At 40.3% G+C, this 23,240-nt stretch overlaps 1 protein-coding gene across 1 annotated transcript; it reads left to right on the top strand.

Annotated features, from left to right (window-relative positions):
* The first annotated feature begins 4,288 nt into the window (after positions 1-4,288).
* LOC140934592 (tudor domain-containing 6-like) lies at positions 4,289-20,920 on the top strand. Its single transcript, XM_073384192.1, is given in 11 exon segments — positions 4,289-4,335; positions 4,435-4,720; positions 6,278-6,394; positions 8,134-8,224; positions 9,723-9,808; positions 10,313-10,522; positions 10,724-10,784; positions 11,616-11,703; positions 12,598-14,748; positions 15,584-17,948; positions 17,950-20,920. Coding segments are annotated over 10 exon segments (6,597 nt in total). The 5' UTR covers positions 4,289-4,335; positions 4,435-4,451; the 3' UTR covers positions 19,109-20,920.
* Positions 20,921-23,240: the final 2,320 nt, after the last annotated feature.

A 23,240-nucleotide genomic window follows, 5' to 3' on the forward strand; every position in this document is an offset into this window, starting at 1 on the left:
TTTTTTATTGACTTTGTTCCTTTTTTTATCTCATATATTTATGTATTTTATTTTAATTTATCGTCAAAACAAGATTAATATCATTTGTGATATAAATAAATATCAATCCTGCTAGTTGCTCGTTCAACTAAAGAGCAGATATCGATATTGTCGAATGTTCATCGGTCATTACTGGCTTTAATGAGAAGAAAGAAAATTACTGACCACATGAATTTTTCTCGAGAGCAATGGATATTGTTCTGAGATATTTACCTGTGAAAGTCGCACAACTCGCCACCGAGGCATTAATCATTAGTACACGAAACAAAGAAAGCAAATAACTGAACGAGTAGGTCAATACATCACATGTCTTACAATTTGTTGGAAAAAGTTTATAGAACCCAAACAAGTCCTATTCAAACATTTCTGTTTAATGTAGGCCTTAATATATGGTCCGCAATCAATTCAGTGCCTTTTCAGTCTGTCTGCACACTCCAGGCCTGTATTCGCCTCAAACACTTTTCTCATTTCACGAAAAGATCGAGTACTAAATAGTACACTGTAAATCTGTAATAGCGGAAGCCCCAAAGCTAACTTGAAAGTTTGGTAATCTATCCATCCGAGAAATTTTGGTAATCACGTGACCGTCCGCACCAGAGGGTAGCCAATGCGAAATGTCAAACTTTCTAGCTAGTACGGAAGCCTGTAACCTGTGTTTAACTTGATAATAGGCATGCATATAACCTGAGACCAGGCGTTATTATTATTATTATTTTTTGCCGCTTTGACTCGAAAGGGAAAAAAATAACGCCTGATACATTCATTTAACAAGCCGTCAACCGGACGGGATCAAATTTGGGCGCGAATAATGTCTCTTTTGAAATAAATTTTTAGGGAAAAGAAAATTTTAAATACGTCCATGTTCAGATGGCGCTTCCTAAAAAAAAATTTAAATGTTTTTCATTATTTATTTTTTGCGATGAAATATTGCTTACTGGAGCTGTCGTATTATTTAACAGCTACAAATGAATAACGAATTTACTGCTAAAAGTTCGTTGACTTCGCTGTTCTGTGCCGAAAGTAGTGATTATGTATCGGTCAAATCGAAGCTTCAACATGCCCCCCCCCGGGCAACCCCCCGGGCATTTGACTTTTTTGAAAATTATTGTTCAAATTCCCCCCTACCCGGGCCAAAATGCCGTTCAAATGCCCCACACTATGGTCCATTCAGGTGATCAAATGCCCCCACCCCGGGGACGTTTCACAGGCACAAAACTGACAGAGGGACGGCGGAAACGCCTTCAGTTGTCGAACAAAATCTTTATAAATATAACAAAAACTGAGAAACACTGTTAGCGTATTTACTACGAACAAACGTCTCGTGCAAAGCGGCGGAGATCGCTGCTACAAGGTCACCGAATGCTCAAAGCGTTCTATAAAAAAAGACCCCATCTATTGAGATTACTATATCATGACCAATGCACTGATATGCATCATCGCTCAACTTCTTAACTAACATACTTGCAGTAGGTCAAAGTAGTTGACCTGAGCTTTTTATTTAATTTTATTTTATGTTGTTGTATTGAATCGCCGGTATAGGTATTGTATTTCATTGTATAAAACACAACAATAAAATACATTCATACATTCAAAGCCTGAATCCAGTATTATAAATTTTAAAATTTAAATACTTCAAATACAGCACAACGCTTGTTTAAGCCCTTTCCTCGTAACCAATTGGCCACAAAGGCTCGATCTTTTCCACGAAAATCCTCTAACACCGCGTCCCCCATGATAGCTCGCCACTCCAAAGATTTTACATGAAATCGAGGGTTCAGTTCAAATTCCCCACCCCTAAAGCATGGGGATCAAATTCCCCACCCCCTGGAAGACTCTGATAATCAAATTCCCTCCTCCCTGGGACGGCAAAGGTGTCAAATACCCGGGGTATGCCCGGGGGGGGGGGGGGGCATGTTGAAGCTTCGATTTGACCGATACATTAGGTTGGTGCCCCACATTTCACGAAATAAAAAGTGTTGCGAAAGCGAAGAAAGCTCAGCTTAATTCGCAGGTTTCTGAAGTTATACTACTACATGAGAAATTTCTGCAATTTGATTGGTTTAGAGCAGTGATATTTCAGCTTAATTTGAAATATCTACATGTGAAAATTACAAAACCTTTGTGGGTAGTAGTATAAACAAATAATAGCATGATTTGTACGTGATATTTGGCATAAATACCACTCATGATATTTCAAAATTGTATCAAATTTAACTCGCCTAACTGCTCGTGAAATTACGTATAACAATTTCGAAATATCGTTCGTGGTATTTATGCCAAATATCACTACAAATCCTGCTATTACCTATACGAAGAATTATAGTCAAACCAGGTCAAGATTTCATTCATGAATTGATTATTTGCAAAGCGAATCTGTTCGTCGCTTCTGCAACTTGTACCTGGTATCAAATTGCATTGAAATGATCGGTGAATTTTTGACTGCAACTTTACCATGCTGCCATGGCAACGTGACGTAACGAATTCTCCTCTCTATTTATATATGACTCTGAAGGCCCGTTTACACGACCGAAAAAATTGGAACGGCCCGGATAAAAAGACGAACGGCTCCGACAAAATTCGACGTGTAAACGGTACTTGACCCGTTCCAGTTGTATCCGTTCCGTTCCTAAAAAGGTCCATAGGCGGCTATGGACCCCTTTCGGAACGGAACCGATAAAAAACGGTTCCGTACCCACATTTTTGTTTTCTTTTCAACGTGTAAACGCTCGCCCTTTTTTCGGTACCGTTCTGTTACTTTTTTTTATGAGCCCGTGGTGCTCCACGTCAGTTGTTTAGCGTACGTCACATGCGTGTTGGAAGAAGAAACTGGAAAGTATTCTTCGACACTCGAAAGCTAGCATACCACTGATCGTCAGAGTAAGTGCTGTATGTAAGATCAAACCAAGCGCTTGTTCTTGGAATTTGCCAGAAGCTCCTTTCGACTGTGAGGTGCGATACAAGGGCTGTTAATAGGAAAACCGTAAGCCTTGTTTTTCTCCTAATTCGGTATATTTTCTCAGAAGAACTTTGACGAATCGCACGCGCTGTCAAACGTGAATTTCGTGTTCTCTTCTTTAGAAGAAACCAGAAAAGTGCTTGTAAACCTGCATCCATGATTGTCGGAGATACTCACAGTCTACTGTATGTATAAGCGCATATGAACAACTAATCGAAGCAGTTTTATCAGGGGCACCCAACGACAATTTTCGGAAAATATCTGTTCGGAAGACGATTTGCGATCTACAATTTTCGGAACATTTGTTGTAAAATTTCTTGCTTGCCTGCCTCTCCTAGGATTTTCGAACATCTCAAAAATGATATAATTGCCCATTTTTAACGGATTTTTACCCTTAAAAGGCACCTTGAATTTTCGGGAGCCTTTTTTCTGGCTGAAATTTTCGGAAAGGTAAGTTTTGATCCCTATAATTTTCGGATCATTAGACTTTCAGCTAGGAAATCCGAACAGATGGAAAATTTCTAGGGGATAAAAATATCCCTATATCTACGGTTTAAATACTAAAATACGTTTAACAATGCTATGTTTAAGTGGTTTTGAACTATATCCTCGTTGGGTGCCCCTGTTTTATTTAATTATCGCGGGCTCTATCGTTACCGGTCTCGAAGAAAACAACGTGTAAATAGTCTAGTACCCCGGTTCCAAGGGGGCTCTCACGTACCGTGCCTTTTTCTGTCGGGCACATTACAGAATTTATACGTGTTAACAGAAGATTTCGTCTGGAACCGGTACTTGTTTCTAACCGAGCCGTTCCTTCTCTTTTAACGTGTAAACGGGCCTTGAAGCTCCCATTTTCCGCTGCGACGAGATAGAAAATTTGTATTGCATTTATCTCCAGTGTTGTCAAGATAACCTTGCTCACTTTCTTTTTAACGCGATTCAGGGTTGCTCCAGCTTCTACACCACAACCCAGGAGACTAATCTGGGTGCAGGCTTAATTTGATCCTACTTCATATTAGTCTCCCACGCAGACGTTCTTAGGGGCCCTAAGAACGTCTGCGTGGGAGGCTAACTTCATACGTCTGAAGGAGCTAGTCACGCCACAATCTCTGGGGTGACCGCCTGACATCGCGTCAAATTGCAAAGTTCGTAGATTAATACTTGAGAGGCTTTAGCCGGACCCGAAAGGGTCATTTAGAAACCCCTCTGAAAAGCTTGCTCTCCGCCACACAAACGAAAGAGACTAGGAACGAGAATGGTGTTTCTGCGAAGGACCTGGGAATTAGGTTGTCCCACGAGGATGGCAATATGGCGGAGAGTTACTAGGAGATGAACATTAGGTGGGGCGAATTCTCGTCGTTTTCTTATGTCAGTTTACCCGATAGTACAAGAGTATGTGAATGTAAGTTCTTATTCCATTAATGCTTTGTTCTTAACAGATGAAAACCAATAACTGATGTCCTCCGAGGGTACAGAAGATTACTTCGATATTCCAGAGGATCGCGAGCTCAGAAGCGGCGAATTTAAACCAGTTTGGACCAGTGCTGAGGCTCATTTGAGACCCCAAAACCAAGACCAAGTCGAATTTTTGGCTACAAACTCTAGGTTTTCTCAAGCTAACCCTAGGGATAAAGTCTCTTCGAAATTGTTGAAGGCGATGGAGGAAGCAAGCGCAAACGCGCACATGGACGATGTGCAATCTGAGCTGCCCCACAATGGTCATAGGTATGCAACATTCCAGATCAGTGGTGAGAGTTGACGGTAGCTTTAGGTTTATTAGTTTTTCATTGCCTCGAATACGCAAAATGTCTGCTCCAACTTGTCTTTTTGTTGCGTGTTTGGCGTTTTTGGTCTGGTTTTCTGATCGAATTCGATAGCAGTTGCATAGACGGGTTCACGTTCATAGTTGCTTCATGGGTAATCAGGGCAGGATGGCGGGAAATGCAGAGATCTGTATTAGAATTTAGAGCCAGCTAATTCTTCTTGAATACATATATTTGCCACTTTCTCTTTGAAAAGTGTAACTTATGAATTCAATGAAACAGTAAGCTGAATCTGGAGTGCATAGTAGTCCAAGATCAGTTTTTAGAAAACCTCAATTTTCCCATACTTTTTCTGTAATTTTGATAATGTCAAATTACAGAAAATGTATGGGAGAAATTAAGGTTTTCTAAAAACTGATCATGAACACATACTTCTTTGTGCTCCAGAGTTAGTGAACCTGTCTAGAGAAATTGAGTTGTACTTAGGTAAGGAGCAGCAAGCAATAGCATCAAAAATCCATCAGAACTAGTGCTGGGATTTCACCATAGCACCATATACAAGCAGCAGTCTCATACTTTTTCACACAAACAATTTATCTGAATACAGTTGAAACATGCGTGCAGAATGAATGTATAGGGCTGTGTGGAAATCTTACCCAAACTGGGGAATCAACAGCAGAACTTTTCCATGCCTGCATTTTGGGTCTGAGTGGCAATTTGCACTACTGATGTCATCATATCCCTGGCATTTCTATCCCTAGGGTGGGGAGGGAAACTTCCCTATATAAGCTTTTTACTTGCTGCCCAAAAGGGTTTAGTTTTTCGGCTATTTTGTTCTTGAAGTGGGCATACATTTAGGTCCTGCTCATTATTAGAGTTGCAAATAATAGTCCAAGGCTGTGCTGTAAGGAAAATTGAAGGGATCCCAGTGCTCTGAAATTGTAAAATCTAGGGTGCCCAGCATATGATTTGTGTGAAAAATCTGAGATTTTCTAGTCGCCCAAGGGCAAAAGTTAGGCGCCAGGGGCCTCTGAGCTCTGCTAGAGCACAGCCCTGTAGTCAGTCATCAGACAATTTACAACTAAAATATTTATTGACTATTTGTTGCGGGCTTCTCTTGTTGCCTGGAATCCTAATCTCCAGCACCAGTTGTTCAAAAGGTGGATAATGCTATCCGATGGATAAATCTCTATCCAGGGGATAGTGCAATTGGTTTTCGCTTGGCACAGCGCAATTATCCAGTTGAGCTAACCAGGCAAAGGTTGAATATGTTTAATATGCCTAATGTCTGAGAAATTCCCGAAGTGGAAGCACTAATTCAAGCATTTTAACACTTAATTAAACTAGGAGAGTTGTATTATGTCTTACTTTGAGTGTATTTAAGCTACATTTTGGTTTTTTCTTACTGAAGAGAAGTACTGTGACCTTTGCTGCATTTCTAACCAGTACTGCCAAGCTGGCAATAGTGCCAATACTTTCTGTGTGTATTGTCCTGAATTTCTGTGTTTATCAAAAATAGAAATACTGAAGAGCAAGGTCTTGATGCCTGGAATCCCATGGTGGAAGACTATGCGTCAAAAATATTTAACAGCTATAGAGAACCAAGTATTGAAGATCTTAAGAAGGCTTTCCCAGGGTGAGTTTTTCAAAACTTTGCTCATTCCTGGTGCAATATTTTTTTTGGTCTCACATTCAAATTTTTCCCTGTAGTGAATGGCATTTTCACTGAGTAATTTTTATTTTAATGTTTATTAGCAGTCTTGTAGATAAGCTGGATTGATTTAAGAGCGCGAAGGGTAAAGGTCAAGAATAGATGTTACAGGTCAAAATTAAATTCAGGTTAAAATTCTTTAACCTAGGTTGATTCGCTATTTCCTTTGTCTCTTAGCCTTATTTATTCATGGCTTAGGGCTAGGAGACAAAGAAAATTGAGAATCAACCTAGGTTAAAAAATTTTAAGCTGACTTCATAGACACCTCCCTTTGCATTTAGCAAAATGTTAAACTTACATGGTATCATCATCACTGTTGGTGGACAAAGGGCAGGAAAAATTATCCTTGTATTTCTCTGGCTAAAGTATTTTAGTGTCTAGTATTTCTCCACAATTTCTACAAGATAGCAAATGAGAATGATAAAGAATTGCAGAGAAAAAGGGCCAAAATAGTACAACAGATACTGTATTTATTTGAATAAGCGCCCAGCCTTGAATTAGCGCCAACCTCGCATAAGCTCCCATCCTAAAGGCAGAAAAAGTTAATAAGGGCCCAGCCACAAATAAGCGCCCACCCCTCCCCCTCCCACTCAAACTCAAATAAGAGATAAGATACCCTCCTGCAGATGGAGTTTTTTTTCAGAACATTTTACAGAAACCTTGCTTTGTTAAATCTTTGCATTTTGTTATTACCGTTTATTGCTTTGTTGCAAAATTAACATACTACACATGCTGAAAATGGTGAAAATTTAATAAGCGCTCACCTCGAATTAGCGCCCACTCTCAAGGTCCAAAAATTTAATAAGCACCTAGGGCGGTTAATGGAATAAATACGCTACTAATACATTGCCTTGACACATAAAGTTGAAAAGATAAAAAAATCTTAATTTAGTGGCTACTACATGACATGAGGAGAAAATTATGATAATGCATGATAATTAAGCTGACTTTTGGTTGAGTTGATTGATTGATTTTTCTGCATATTAAACCCCCCTAAACGGCATTACAGAGCTGTTAGATTTTAGCAAGCCTTCGGAAATTGCAACAGACTTACTGTTGTCTCATCTAAGGGTGGATTTCCATTGCGCATAATTTTTGCACGCATACGTGCATAAAATTTACATACATAAATAATATACAGAGTCGATGTATGAAAGGCCGTGCATATATGTAAAAGTTAAGGGAGGTTCAACTTTTACATTCATGCAAGACCTTCCTTACATTGCCTTTTTTTTATTTATGCATGTACGCATGTAAAAATATTACGTGACAGTGGAAATCGACCTTAAGCCAAAAGTCAGACTCAGGGCTGTCATTAAGGGCCAGTAGCCGGCCAAAACTGCCGGCTAGTTAGCCATCCTTGGCCGGCTACTGTCACCTCCTTCTACCATAACTGCGAACAAAAAATGAGCACCATCGAATGAAATTGTAAAGCATCGGTTTCCCAGTTTTGATTGAATGAATGTTTTGGAGAGTCTAAATATCAAAATGTACCTAGATGCCTCGGCCCTCAAGAACTTGTGCCTTTGCTGTGAGTTCCAAAGCTGCCTACCATTGATTATCAGCCTGCTGCTTAAAAACTTTTTGACAGACCTGCAGACTATATAGCCCCATTTTCTAGTTTTATTTAATTCTTAAGGTGCTTTTGTGGTGTTGTTTAATAGGGGATCATCACAGCAGTCAATGTATTCTTCTGTTCAAAATGAAGGAGATGTCAGGTTATTTGTTGGAAGGATTCCACCTGAAATGACTCAGGTACACTGAGTATTTAATTAATTTTCTCCAATACAGTGTTAGTGTAACTTATAGTTTTGGTACCTATGGATGATTTTCCAGGAAACTATGTACAGTGTTTGTGTATCTGTGTGGAGTGATTTTCCTATAGACCCACAACATACCTTTTCCCATAATAATAGGCAAATTGCAACACAACGGCCATGATACAATACACCATAGGATGCATGAATGTTTTTGCCAAGTTGTGGCAACCTCATGATTTGCTTTGTAAACAGCGACTGTACCAGTTTATACAGCTGCATTTTTTGCTGCCATCTTGAATAAGACAAGAAGCATGAAAGGCATTGTGGTTTGCTTTCATATATTGCCTCACAAGGGTTAGAAAGGAATGATGCTCAAGACAGTGATTTCACAAATTTGTCAGTGTACACAGGGTTTGTACAGAGTCTTAAATTCTTGAAAAAGTCTTGAAATTTGCCCAGCAGTTTTTCAGACCTGGAAAAAGTCTGGAAAATAGAGCTAAAGTCTTGAAAAAATGGTAAAAAGTGTTGAGTTTTTTTAAAGTTACATGCACACTAAGTGCTTTACAAGTGATATCTTTTTTGTGTGCGTGTGTGTGTGTGTGCTGGTCAAATCTTATTCATTCTTGCTTGTATGTTTGCAGCGCATCATGGAAAAAGCTTTGTTCCTTCATTCCTTCTCTAACCTTGAGTATGGAAAAATAAGTTATTGTATGGGAAAACGTCTAGAAAAAGTTTTGCAATTTAGATCCAGAAATCTGTACGAACCCTGTGTTAACACAACCCGTAGCTTATTTTAGTGACTGATATTGCAAAATTTTGTTCAAATATTTTGTAATGTGGGAAGAAGTGTCACAGCTCACAAATGCATTAGTGTATCATTGCACGGTTATTTTTCTTGCTACGTTCTGCCCATTTTCTTCATCTGTTTACTAGTATCGTTGTCTCTCCCAGACTTTTCCATCCATTCCATACTTCATCATTTACTCCGAGATTGAAAGGAGTAATGAATTGTTATGAGGATCCAAAGATAGGTTTTTTCTTTATCAATTTTTCTCTATCATTGCTTGTCTGCCAGGCAACCTACATGAAAACTGTAACTATACGTATATGTAATCACAAGGTTCATACAGAGTCTTGAAATTTGCCCAGCAATTTTCCAGACGTGGAAAAAAATATTGGTAAAGTCTTGAGAGTGTTTTTTAAAAGTTACAAGAGGACTTTTTTTTGTGCTGGCCAAATCTTATTCAGTCTCGTTTGTACATTTGCAGCGCATCATGGAAAATGCTTTTTTCCTTTATTTTTTAAAGGTCTCCATTGATCACCCATTTGATAATCTTGAGTATGGAAAAAGAAATTATTGTTTTGGAAAAAGTCTGGAAAAAGGTCTTGAATTTTGGATCCAAAAATCTGTATGAATCAGTGAATGCAGTAATTTTGTATCCCTGTTTGTACCTGTGTCATAATTTAAGACCACTTTTTTGTTTGAACTCCAGGAAGGATTACATAATCTCTTCAGTCAGGTTGGAAAGCTGACATTCTGTAGACTTGTTAAACAACAGCACAAAGATAGCAATATTGGGTAATTAATTTAATTAAATATATGACTTGGTTCAAGTTTTTTCCTTGTTTCAAATTTTATTCTCCTATAATGTTTCAACTTTATTATACACTATCCTACCTAAAAACTAAGGGCAATATTGGACCATAACATACAAGTATTATTCTTATTTCCATAAAATCAGATTCTCTCCTTATTATTACATCTCAGACCATTACTAAGTAAACCAAAATGAATGCATAATATGAACTTGGAAATATGTGCACGTGTTTAACCTGATGTGCATACGCATCTGCTCTGAAATTTGTCAGTGCTCATTTACCCTCAGTAGTATCTATGAGCTATACTTTGTAGCCATGATAAAATTAATTCATGTACAAGGCATAGCAGGGTGTTTTAAAAGAAGTGTCCTAAAAGATTGTTGTTTAGTCTGCATGTTAAAGCATGACTACTGCACTTTGGAAAAAATTTTCTTGGAGTTGCTTCTTGGATTCTAACGAAAGTTGCAATAATTATTTGCTGTAGATTTGTAGGCTTTGAGACTATATGTAAAGCTGAGACAGCTATACAGAAGTTTGATGGCTTTGATCTGGGGCAGGGAGTCAGGCTCAAGGTGGCACTTGCACAAACAAGACAGAAGCCTACCCTTGCAGACCTTGATGAACTGGAGCCTAAAGTAAATGGTGTTACATGTAATGGTGTACAGGACAGTGCTGATAAGGGACCATCTGAAAGGTATGCAGTATCACAAATCTAAACTAGTGCAGGTGTTATCAATAGGGCATTTGCAGAATGCTGCAAGTTCAATACAACTGCAAGGAGCCTTTATAGTCTGATATTTAAACAAAGTCTGTAGGAGTGTGGTGTAAGGAAATCACTGGGAAGTTTGATGAAGCGAAAAAATTTATAATCCACCTATCCTATCCACCTTTCCAGACCACCAGAGAGTTGGTCTGGCAGAAGTATGAACCCACACAACCACCTGCTTAACAGACTGGTACTCTCCCAACTGAGCTAACGAGACAGTGGTTAGCTCAGTTACTTCCTTAGCTACAGAAAACACTAATCAGGCTTATTAATTGCTTGGGCCATCTTTTTAGTTAACCGCACAGTTCTTCAAAGTTATCTCAGGACATTGCCATTCTTGGTCTCCTTGTTACACAGAAAATTAAAAGACTGCTTTGAGTCTAGTAAGCTCAATACCCCATATAAAAGCTAAAGAAATTCAAAATTAGCTGTATCTTTTTCTGGCTTTGTTTCACCTCAGTTTTGTTCCTGAAAAGTATGTTTAATGTTGTATTCAAAGTAGTTGGTGAAATGAAGTGGCTGGGGTTTGTGAAAGGAGGCGAACATTGCGTTACATACATATGTACATATACTTTATTTAACCTCGAATTTAAAGTAGCTAAAGATAGGCTAGTATCTTCATGGGCCTCTGTAAGTTGATGATGATGTGGGAAGCGTTGAAATACATGTACTGTACGTTTCAAGAACTGAATGTTACCATCTTGTTATTTGCTCCACTTCCTTACCAGAAAATTAATAATGTGGGAAAATGTTTCTATATACCCCATATAATAGCTGCTTTTTAAACCACTCAATTTGCCCTTAAATGCTTAAGATCTCCTGAGTGAAGACTACTTTTTGATAATGAATGTTCTTACAATAATCAATACCAGCAACAGCATGGGTCTTTTTTTATGAAAGGAGAAAACACACAACATGAGACTTGAATGTTTCATCAAAGCCTTTTTTGCCCATATCCATGACAGATTCCAGTTACTTGGTATGGTCAGAGTGTGGCTGAAAGACTTTCCATAATACTTAGATTGTTCATTTGTGTTCTTACAGCGCAGATGAAAGAAGCATTCAGGATACATTACTTCCTTCTACCCAGTCTACTGTAACAGTTTCAGGTACTAGATAAGTAGCATCTATGTACTGTGTGGATGAAAAAAGAAAAATAGCTGCCTTGTGGTTTTACGTAAACTGAGCTTCCAAAGTTGTCTTTGTGAGTTCATTGCTGCACAAAGCTTCTGAAAAAGGCATATTTCAAACTAAACCTACAAGTTGTACAGGCTAATTATAAGACTTAGCCAAAGCTGAGCTCTGTTTAATTAAAGGAGTAGTTGACAAATATGTTATTACCAAAATCAATTACTAAAAATAGTTGAAGAGGTTGTTTAGCATCTCAAGGCATTCAAGTTGCTCTACCAAAAGGCAGTTTCTACAGGTTTGTTGAACTGTAGGTTGGTATTCGCGTGGTTCCCCAAAATAATTTTAAATTACATATTTTGGATCCACTTTTGGATAAAATGAGAGATATTAAATGGCTTTTCAGACCAGTATCAAGTAAACCATAGGGACCACAAGTGTGGAGGCTGATGTGAAATTATTTCGGCCCTAGTTCTCACCTTCTTTTGTCAACTGTATCAATTTCTGGTCAAGTCAGGGTGGCTAAATTGCTTTTTTTTTTTTCCTTCCTGCTTCTTAAGGAAAACTGTGCAGTTTCTGCGGCCAACTAGTGTATAAGTGGTGCTCTGTGTGTAAAATACCATACTGCAGTGGAGAATGTCAAAAGAATGATTAGGAGCAGTTTTAAATGGAATGTTTTGGGTCAACTTTTGGATAAAATGAGAGATATTAAATGGCTTTTCAGACCAGTATCAAGTAAACCATAGGAACCACAAGTATGGAGGCCGAGGTGAAATTATTTCGGCCCTAGTTCGCACCTTTTTCTCTCAACTGTATCATTTTCTGGCCAGGTCAGCTTTGCTAAATTGTTTTTTTTTTCCTTTCTATTTCTTAAGGAAAACCGTGCAGTTTCTGCGGCCAACTAGGGCATAAGTGGTGCTCTGTGTGTAAAATCCCATACTGCAGTCGAGAATGTCAAAAGAATGATTGGCCAAAGCATAAGCTTGTTTGTCCACGAAAATCAGCAGCTGAGAGCAAAACATCTAAACCAGAGACTTGCCAGGAGTTCGAAACGTCCCTCCCTACCTCCCCTGCGAACACACTGCAACCAACTACACACATCCAAGAGCAGAAAGATTCCCCGCTTGCACTTGCTGGGGACCCTGTGCAACCATCCACACACACTCAGGAGCATACAGATTCCCCAAAAGTAACCCCTGGCGATTCTGTGCATATACCTGAAGCAGGTGTAACCAATTCTAACTTGGGGGATCTTGACGCAAAGGCCAGCTCGGATTCAGAGGATGAAATGGGTCCCATGAAAATAGATGGCTTTCATGTTACAAATCCTGAATTTTTTGCCAAGGCGTTAGGTTTTGACATCAGCCAGGTGCAGTTTGGCGAAAAGAAACAAAGTGAAGATTCTGATGATACTGACAAGTCATCTTCGTGTTCTTTAGATAACAGTAAGCCTCAAGACATTTCACCCAAGGTTCCTATACCACCAAGCGAGGGACCCAGCCAGGAGCCACTTCCTACACAACAAAGTTGCAACTCTGCCCCGGGGATAGATCAACTCAGGCCTGCAGAAGCTGCAACACGTTCCAGTGGACTTAGACGCTTCTTTATCAAGCAACTTTCCATGGAAAGTGTGTCGGAAAGTTTGTTTGAAGTGGCTGTTACAGAAGTCGAAAACCCTAGCTGTGTGTGGGCACAACTGTGTACCCCTGAAGCGTTAGAGAGGCAGGATCAACTGAAAAAGAAACTTCAAGCCTCCTATTGTAACTCCGTCTACGAAAACTATGTTCCAACTGGTGGTGAAGTTTGTGTGGCGCAGTTTAGTTTTGACAGTTGTTGGTACCGAGCAAAGGTTGACATTGTTAACAATACAGGTACTTTGAGGGTGACATACATAGATTTTGGAAATCACGAGGACATCACAGTAGACAAAGTGCGTCGTATAGCTGAAGATCTCGCAATGATTCCGAGACAAGCTCTAAAGCTCTCACTCAATGGAATAACAAGTACTGACGTATCTGGAAGTTGGTCATCAGAAGCCACTGCTCTTGTCAAGAGTAAAGTTCTGGGCATGAATTGCAAAGTACAGGTCTGTAGACATTACAATGAGATATTGTTTGTAAAGTTATTTGACCCTAAGGAAACGAACTCTGACACCGCAATCAACGATAGTTTAATGGAAGCTGGATTTGCCAAGAGAAGAGAAAGATTCCTTTCTTCACCAAGTAACCATAAGCCCTTAAATGTATCCTCACAGTATGAAAATAAGTCAGGTGCATCAAGTAACATGCAACGTCAACATAATGGCCCCAAACCCGTTTTCAATAACGGTCAGAGACGATCATTTCAGCAGTCAAACAATTTATATGAGTCACAAAATGCAACGCATCAACTCAGATCACCTCCTCGTCAATCAGACCACAATAGGATTCCTAAGGAGCGACAAGATTCTTCAATGAACTCCACCGGTCAAAGTACAAGGAAATCACCGTTTGAAGTTGTCGTCAATGCCGTTGTCAGTCCCTGGGAATTCTATGCACAAAAAACGGATTTTCAGCTCCTAGATCAGTTAAATGTATTGATGAGAGATTTAAACCAGCAAATGACTACAACTTCTTATGCGCCAGAGAGTACGGCATCTTTACGTCCCGGGCAGATGTGTGCTGCTAGATTCTCGATGGACAATCAGTGGTATCGTGCTGTAATTTTGGAGAAGAACCCTGGTAGTTTTAGAGTTCGGTATGCAGATTTTGGCAACAGTGAGGTGGTGGGAGAAGGTGTTATACGACCATTGCCTCAGCAGTTCCAAGGCTTTCCTCCTTTGTCTCTCCAATGTTCACTTGCGGGTGTCAAGAAACCTAAAGGACAAGATTGGAGTCCCGATGCAATACGGGAGTTCAAGACTCTTGTGGCTAATAAGCAATATATGTGCAGGATTGTTCATACTCATGGTGTTGTCAATATTGTTGAACTTCTTGATCCTCAGCAGAACTGGAATCAGACCGTGGCCAACTCACTAGTAACGTCAGGTACGGAAGCTTTACCTCTCAACTTAGTACGTTAATCGTTAATTGCAATCTGATGGAACACGGACTCTACTGTTCATCGGGTGATATTTTGAAAAGTTATCTCACAGGCTAACACAGCAACTAAATTTTAGCTTGCATCGTTTTTGAACACAAATCGCAGGAAAAAATTCCTAGACATAAGTTTAAGTGAATAAAACTTTCAATAAGTTCCCAACGAAATAAAAAGGCCTTATTACCGTTACCTGAAAACACTTGTTGCGCGTTAGGGCGTGGGTTTCTACAACGGGTTAAAGCGCAAGTATTGAATTACATTGGTTAGCGTTTTGTGTTAGATTCCTTGTCCAGTCATCAAAAGATGTTCATAGTGCTGTTTTCAAGTAATTTCTGTGAAACTCAGAAAACCCTGAACACCTGAAATATTTAAGGAGTGATGTGTTGATTGTCAAGTGACCAGTCACAATAAAGATCAGGTTACATTAGCAAACCTCAGAATTAGTAACTAATTACCGCTGATGTTTGCGGTTTAGTTCACTCACCCTCGATTGGCTTTTCCTTGCTACAATACCGTTCCATAGATATTTCTGGTGCTCACTGTCTTCTTAATGTCACAGTAAGGGAGATCTTGGCACAGTGATAAAATATTTCTTCCCAAATTTCACGCGTAAGATACTTATTTTTGATGACGTAACGGGAATTTAGGTTTATTTGTCTTTGTAGGTTGTATTTCTTTCGTGTCCTGTAATGTCACAATGGGTGAGTTCGCTATAATATTCACTAATTTTCACTGCGAAGTGAAAAGTTCACCTATTGACTATTGTTTGTATTTTTTTTACAGGACTAGCAGATGCATTCATTCGTAAAGATGGAACTAAACATCAGCTGGATGGCAAAAGAGGAACGGAAATCTCGGAGCCACAGCGGCAAGGAGCCCCAGGTGCCCCTGTGTTAAAGAGCCCACGTGATGAACAACCGAGGAAGTCTCCTTTAAATTCGGTAAGCTCTCCCAGTCAGAATGATGGTGCAGCTCCAAGGAGTCAAATAGAATCTGCTGTTTTTGAGCCCGCTCTCCAAGCAGCTGCATTGCCACCAGACGCAAGATTTGATGTTTTGATTACAGAGGTGGTGTCTCCAGAACTCATTTATTGTCAGAATGCAAGTGTAGAGTCTGTTACTAAGAATGCCAGGTTGATACAAGATATGAATGAACATTACAGTGCTGTAAGTTACGCTCCATTTTTTGCATACGAGAATGTTTTCTGTGCTGCACACTTTAGTCAGAGTGGAGATTGGTGTCGAGCCTTTATTAAGGGAACGTCTCCCGATGGATCAGCATATGTGCATTACGTCGATTACGGAAACACTGAATTTGTTTCACCCGATCGGTTGCGACCTCTCCTTGATCAGTTTAACTTCAATGCTGTTCCATTTGCTGCGCTCAGATGTTCTTTAGCAAACGTGACTCCTCCAGGTTCAGCAGGGTGGTCTGATGAAAGTATGGCATTTGTGAAAACTCACCTACCAGAAAACAGTCGCTGTAGTGCTCGCGTAGTTGGGCGACGAAGAGGAAAACTCTTTGTGGACATAACACTAAGTGGAACGGGCGACAGTGTCGGCAAAGAGTTGGTCAAACAAGGTTTGGCAAAGACTCTGGGTAGAGGAGACAACCGTAATCAACAAAGCACAGATAACTTATCCAGGCATCAAATCACCGTTAACCCCGTTACATCACCACCGAGAGATCGTCCACAAAGACACAATCTCGACCTGCTTGAATCGTTTGTGTATCAGCCTGCAATCCAATCAGCATCACTGCCACAAGACGAATCGTACTTTGATGTTATGGTCACGGAGGTAACGTCTTTCGGTATTTTCTTCGTGCAAGTTTTGGATCGTGACTTAGCTCAGAAGTTAAAAAATCTTTCAGAGCATATGAACATGTTCTATGGCCCCTCAGTACCAACTTCTTACCAACCTCAGCCGAAGCAGCTGTGCGCAGCCCTGTACAGTGAAAGTGGTGACTGGTGCCGTGCATTTATTAAAGGCATCACTCCTGACAATCTGGTGGACGTGCATTATGTTGACTTCGGGAACACTGAACAGCTGCCTCTGTCAAGCATCAGGCCACTGGAAGAGCAGTTCACTTCGGCTCCATTTTTCGCGTTGCCGTGTTCTTTAGCGAATATTGCGAAACCCGACCCTCCTGGCTGGTCAGATCAGGCAATGGAACTGATTAAAAAAAATGTTTTAGTCGATCGCGTTGCCATTAAAGTGTTGGATAAACACCATGGCATGCTGTTTGTGGACTTCATTATGTCAAGGGATTCGCCCCTGTCTTTGAGCCAACTCTTGCTGAATGAAGGCTCGGCTCAGAGTTTAGAAAGAAGTGACCCTCGCATGGATCACATAAGACAGCATTCTCAACATTCGGCGCCGATAAGTCGGCATTCAACTAGCAGCACATCATCTCGAAAACCAGATGGAAATCTTGAGTCACGTGTGTTTGACCCCGCTATCCAGTCTATTGCAGTTTCGGATTCATTTGACGCCATGATTACACACGTGTCCTCACCGAGCTCTATTTTTGTCCAGGTTCTAAGTCATGACATGGTACAAATGATGACACAGCTCTCAGCGGATCTGAACGCTCACTACAATGCTGCAAGTTATCCACATTTTCAAGCCAAAGCAAACCGAATGTGTGCAGGATTTTTTTCCGAAAGTGGAGACTGGTGTAGAGGCTTTATTGACCTCGTTAATCCAGATCACTCCGTGCATGTTCACTACCTTGATTATGGCAACAGTGAAGTTCTTCCCTTTACTCAAGTGCGCCCTCTAGAAAAGCAATTCCTCCAGGTTCCTCCTATGGCCCTGAAGTGTTCTTTGTCGGGAATTTTGCCTCCTCATCCTAATGGCTGGTCTGTCGATGCCCAAGAAGCTATACTATCACAAGCACCGCAAAATAGTCGCGTTCATGCCCGAGTAGTTAAAAAGGAAAGGGGACTTCTATTTGTTGACGTGTCCTTGCCGGAGTCGCAGGAGTCATTGGGCCAATTTCTCATTAGACAGGGACTAGCAAGACCCAACCTGCCGTTTGATGGAAGTTTTTCAGGAAACCAAGGTGATCAGCCATTGCATTCAGCCCCAGCAGATCCCACCGATGACACGCGCGTTTACGCCTCAGCTGTACGCTTGGCTGATGTTCCGCATGTCGTGTAAAGTCCTTATCAGTGAAGTTCATCGGCCAGACAAGATGTATTTTCAAGTCTTGAATGAAGAAAACGCCGAAGGTCTTGTGGAATTGTGCGAAAAGTTAGCTGCCCATTGCTCTACCATTGACACCACTCCCTACAAACCCGTTAAGGGAGAACTGTGTTGTGCTCAGTTCAGTAAGGATCAAGGTTGGTACCGTGCCGTTGTTCAGGAAGAAGTCTCGGAGTCCAAGATGATGGTAGTGTTTGTTGATTATGGGAACGAAGACGTTGTCGCCGTTGATTTTATCAGAAAAATCATACCTTCATTTACTCATCTTCCCATCCAAGCCAGGGAATGCTTCCTGTCAGGGGTCCAGCCAACGTTAGGCTCTAATTGGTCGACTGATGTTGTCAACTTCTTGAAAGAACGTCTTACATCTCAGCTAAACCCTCAACCTTTCTTCATAATTGTTGATAGCACTGAAAGAGAAGGTTTTTCATTTGGCGTTCAGTTGTTTGAAACCGACCCCAGTGGGCAAAAAGGGATCTCCATCAACCAAGAGATGATTCAACGCAATTTTGCCAAATCATTTGACAACGCAACGGCTCAGACGACTGGCCCAGGCATAGATCAGTTCGACGTTGTTGTGACAGACGTGATTCATCCTGGAGAAATTTGGGGTCAAGTTGTAGATGCAGAGGCTCGCACTTCACTTAATGTTCTCATGGAGCAGATCAACGAGTATTGTATAACTGCGTCTGTGCCCACCTCAGCCCCACAACCTGGCCAGGAATGCTGTGCACAGTTTAGCCAAGATGGCAGATGGTATAGGGCACGTGTGTTAGAATGTCCATCACCGGGACAAGTTGGTGTTCAATACGTGGACTTCGGCAATAGTGAACTATTATCGACTGACAGGATACGACCCATGAAAGATGAGTTCTCTCGACTTCCGGCACAAGCCCTCAAGCTCAGCTTAGCAAATATTCGCCCTATTCATCAAGTATGGAACCAAGAGGCAGTAAGGTGGCTGGGGTATATATTAAATCGAGAGCTAAAGGCCAGAGTTGTTTATCGCTTGTCAGATTATTTGGTTGTAACACTTACCGATGGTGCCGTCGACATCGGCGAGGAGTTGGTGCGTCAAGATTACGCTGTTAAATCGTGACATTGCAATGAGGAAGATATCTTATTGTACTTTGCTTCAGAGCTTCAGCCAGGCTTATGGACTATACTACGCTTGGCTTAGTATTCAGTTGGTGCGTCATAGTTTCGCTGTTAAATCGTGACATTGCATTGGAGAAGATATCTTATTGTAATTTACTTGAGAACTTCAGCTAGGCTTATGGACCAAACTATACCTGGCTTAGTACTCAGTAGCTCATAAGAAACAGTGAAGCGGGACGTTTGACTTCGCCGGTGGCACTATAATGACTGGCAAGTTTCTCAGGCGATGCTGACTTTAAAAGCAAGATATATTTAGCTTAATTTACTCAAAACTCTAAAATTGTAATGAGTAGGGGCAAATCTAACGTTGTTTGCTTTTCACTTGAGCATTAGTCATGTAATCTATATAACTCCTCACCGTAAAATTTCCAATATAAGTAAATCAAACGGCAACATGCTGTTCGTATTGAACAAGCTAGGGATTTTTGGTCAGTGACGACCCACTTCTTGCAGTAGGCAATTGGCTTGTTGTTTGCTAATTGAAAGTATTTGCTTTTTGGTAACTAGCAAATGACTATAAAACGAGGTGTGCTAAAGTAATCCTTAAGATCCTGCTGCCTCTAACGCGCACGAAAAAGTATTCCTCAGACTTGTTAGTTGTGCGATTCTGTCAGTTATTTGACGAGTCTATTTTTTTACCAAATGTTCATTTCGTCTATGTATTTCTAGGCGATATTTTAAGTCTTTGTAAAGCACTTCAAACAAAGGTGAGAAACACATGTGGGCAGCCGAATAATGAATCAAAAGAACAAAATGGATTCTGCCTACTATAAGAAAGTCAACCGAATTGTAAAAGATGTTACAAAATGCACGCCTGTTTGCCTTTATTGAAAGGTATTTTTATTTTAGCTTACGAACGCTGTTGAAATGTGCTCAGACTAGGGTTCAAGTGGTCGGATAGCAACCTCGTTCCCATGGTCCTTTCCAATTCACAACCTGGGAACGAGGTTGGCCGAATACTAGGTTTTAAGCTGAAACTTAAACCCAAATACACGTCTACATTCTGGGGAGCTGTTGGAAGGGTTTTGTCCTCGACATTTGGGGCTTGCATTCATAAGATTAACATTCCGTAAAATTCCGAAAATAAGCCCGGGGGCTTATATTCTTATAAGGCCCTTTTTGAGGGGCTTATTTTTGAAGGGGCTTGTTTACGGGGGGAAATTTGCGTTTCAAAATCGATTGGGCTAGCCATATAAATGGAAGAAAGTTTACCGTTTTTTCTTTGTTTTACTTTGTATTTGAGGGCAATTTCCGAGTACAAGCCCCCCGGGGGGCTTATATTTGGAGGGGCGATTTAACGGAGGGTTTTTTGCGTTACGAGTTTGGGGAGCTTATACATGGAGGGGCTTATTTTCGAAATTTTACGGTAGTTGACAAGTTGATAAACTCATTTAAAATGGCATTAGAAAGCATCATTATGAGCATGCGCATGTTGCCCGATTTCATATATTCTCCCTCCAGATCTGTTATTTTATGTGTTATTATTTGTCTGTTGTTCTGCTTGTATTTCATTGTAATAAGGATCGACCAGTTGCTATGAATGAATAATGTTGAAGTTGTGTACGAAGTATCGACGTTGCGCGTTAGACTCGTAGTTGTATCGTGATTTAAATTTTTAGTGATTGTTGCTTTAGAATAAAGGCTGTTAATGTCAGAAGTGTGAGTTTTGATAAGAAGTTCATTTTCGGTTGCTATTTAGGAATTCTTTCTCGAGAAGGTGAACTAGAGTTTTGGAAAAAATAAAACCTCAGGCAATGGATTAGCGAAGTGTAGTGGTCACTTTCTCCTCTTTCGTGCAGATCATAGAGTTCTGTAGTTGTCTTTCATGCGCATTTAAAGCGAAATTTTCGAAACAGTCTCTGGGTTCGGCACTGGAAAGGCTTGTATGTGGACAATTATTTAAAGACGGTGACTGTTTTGGGTGAATGCATCTCTCTTGACTATGTATCCAGCATATGAGCGAAAAGGACCCTGGACAGTCTGATGCGAATGAGTTCCTTGCAAAACTCAAACCCATGAGCCCTCTTGGAAAAGATAAAAGCTTACGATGGGTCGCGGGGGCGGGAGGGTTTTGACAAAGTTTTGTTTGGGGATGTTACATCCAGAGTGCTAAACTTGTATTCTGATACCACAAAAAGTCCTCCTTTCATATATACAGTAAAAACACTGCTTTTCTACAATTAAAAAGAATTGGAGAAGCCTTTACATTAAAACAGCAACAACATTTGCCTTGGGAGAGAAATTCAAAAAAGATTTAAGGCTCCTGCTCGGCCCACGCCCCTCCACTTATGAAGGACTCTCGTATGCTGAATTCTGCAATGAATACGCTCTTTTGTGGCCACTACCGTGGTAGAGAGGAGGCCTTTGTAGAGAGGGTAAAATCAGGGTGAATCTATGACCTTCCAAATTCGAAAGACGTGCTCTGTTTTGGAAATTTCTCGTTGTCTCTGATATTTCTTTGTAAATTGTCTACCCGGGACCACGAAAACATGGCCGTTGTGGAGAGATGGCCCTAAGTAGAGATTCGAATGTATTTTCTCTGTGCAAGCAGGGAAGGGGCGTCTCAACACGGAAGGCGCAAGCGTTCCTCTTGAAAGGAAAAGTTAGTAGAGGTCCGGGGAAAAGTGTATTATCGAAGGCTGATTTTCGTGTGCTGAATTTCGACCAGGAAAGGAAGACGAAGAAATACTCTGTTGATGTGCTACCTTTAAATCGTTATTTTATCTATTTATTTGTTTATTTATTTATTTATATTCGGAAGCAACCCAAGCCCTTAGGGCCGTTAAACCTTTTCTAGCCCCCATGCAATCTTTTTCTTTCTTTCTTTTCCCAAATCTTCCTTTCTTGGGCTGCTCAGGTAACGCAAGAGAAAAAATTCAAATGTTATTATCAAGAGTTTAGTTTGCTCATCCCCCAACACCTAGGAGATTTGGATTTGATGTCATTTGAACCAAAAAGAACCCAGTTGGTGGTCGATTTAGTTGCAGTTTGCAATTAGCGAATATTATAGTTGAACTAGGGGGTACATCTCAAAATGTAGCTAGATAATTGAACTGAGATCTTTTGAATTGTTTTATAAAAGAAAGAGACTTGTTAATTTAGTTGTGACTGCATTTTGCGGTTTATACTTCAAGGAGGCTTCGGACTTTTTTAATACTTTCCAGCCAGGGGGTAGATTCTTTCCGTCCACTAATTAGAGGAGATCGGCTGGCCTGGTTGTACAAATGTACATTCCGGAAATTACTGTTTAGCTGACAGTTGGCAGTGGTATGAAATCGAGATTTCTTTTACTTGCCAAAACCTTGGAATCTTGGACTCAAACAAAAAACATTTAGGTACATTACCATCACGACACGTGTTTTATTTTATTTTACTTTTTCATTGGCTTTAGCAATCCGGGGGATAACAAGGCAGAGAAGAGTGTCTCAGTGTCAGCTAATAACCTGATCTTTCAATACTTGCAATTGTATAACTATAAGTTCATAATTCAGTCGATATAACATCTCATCCCTTGCAGCGAATTCTGAAATCTTCACGAAATTTGTTCTAAAAAACAAATATTGACTTGAAAAGCAGGTTTTGGCGCCAAGTCTTTCAAACTAATCTCCATTCTAGCAAACACTGATCACCCAGAAATTAATGAGCAAACATATACTGTGAGGCTTTTTCCATTCCTGGACAATCTAAATCTTCTGTTAGTTTCTCTCGCGATATCTACCAATAAACAATAGGGCCATTTATACGAGGAAAAATAAGACGCGTCTTACATAAGACGCGTCTTAAATAAGACGCGAACTGTACCCCCAATTTATACGAGCATGTCTTATCTAATAAGACACGTCTTAGCTAAGCCGCGTCCTATTTTAGACGAAATGTGCCGTTTATACGGAAAGTTCGCGTCTTATTTAAGACGCGTCTTATGTAAGACGCGTCTTATTTTTCCTCGTATAAATGGCCCTAATATCACGTTTCGAAAGAAAACAACTCGTCTACATTTGAACAGAACACAATGAAGCAAAATGAAGCTTAGAAACCTGAGTTTTTCAGTTCCCATAACGCAGGACATTTAAAGT

This window comes from Porites lutea, chromosome 4 (assembly GCF_958299795.1).
Source record: "Porites lutea chromosome 4, jaPorLute2.1, whole genome shotgun sequence".
In the NCBI taxonomy this organism is placed as follows: Eukaryota; Metazoa; Cnidaria; class Anthozoa; order Scleractinia; family Poritidae; genus Porites; species Porites lutea.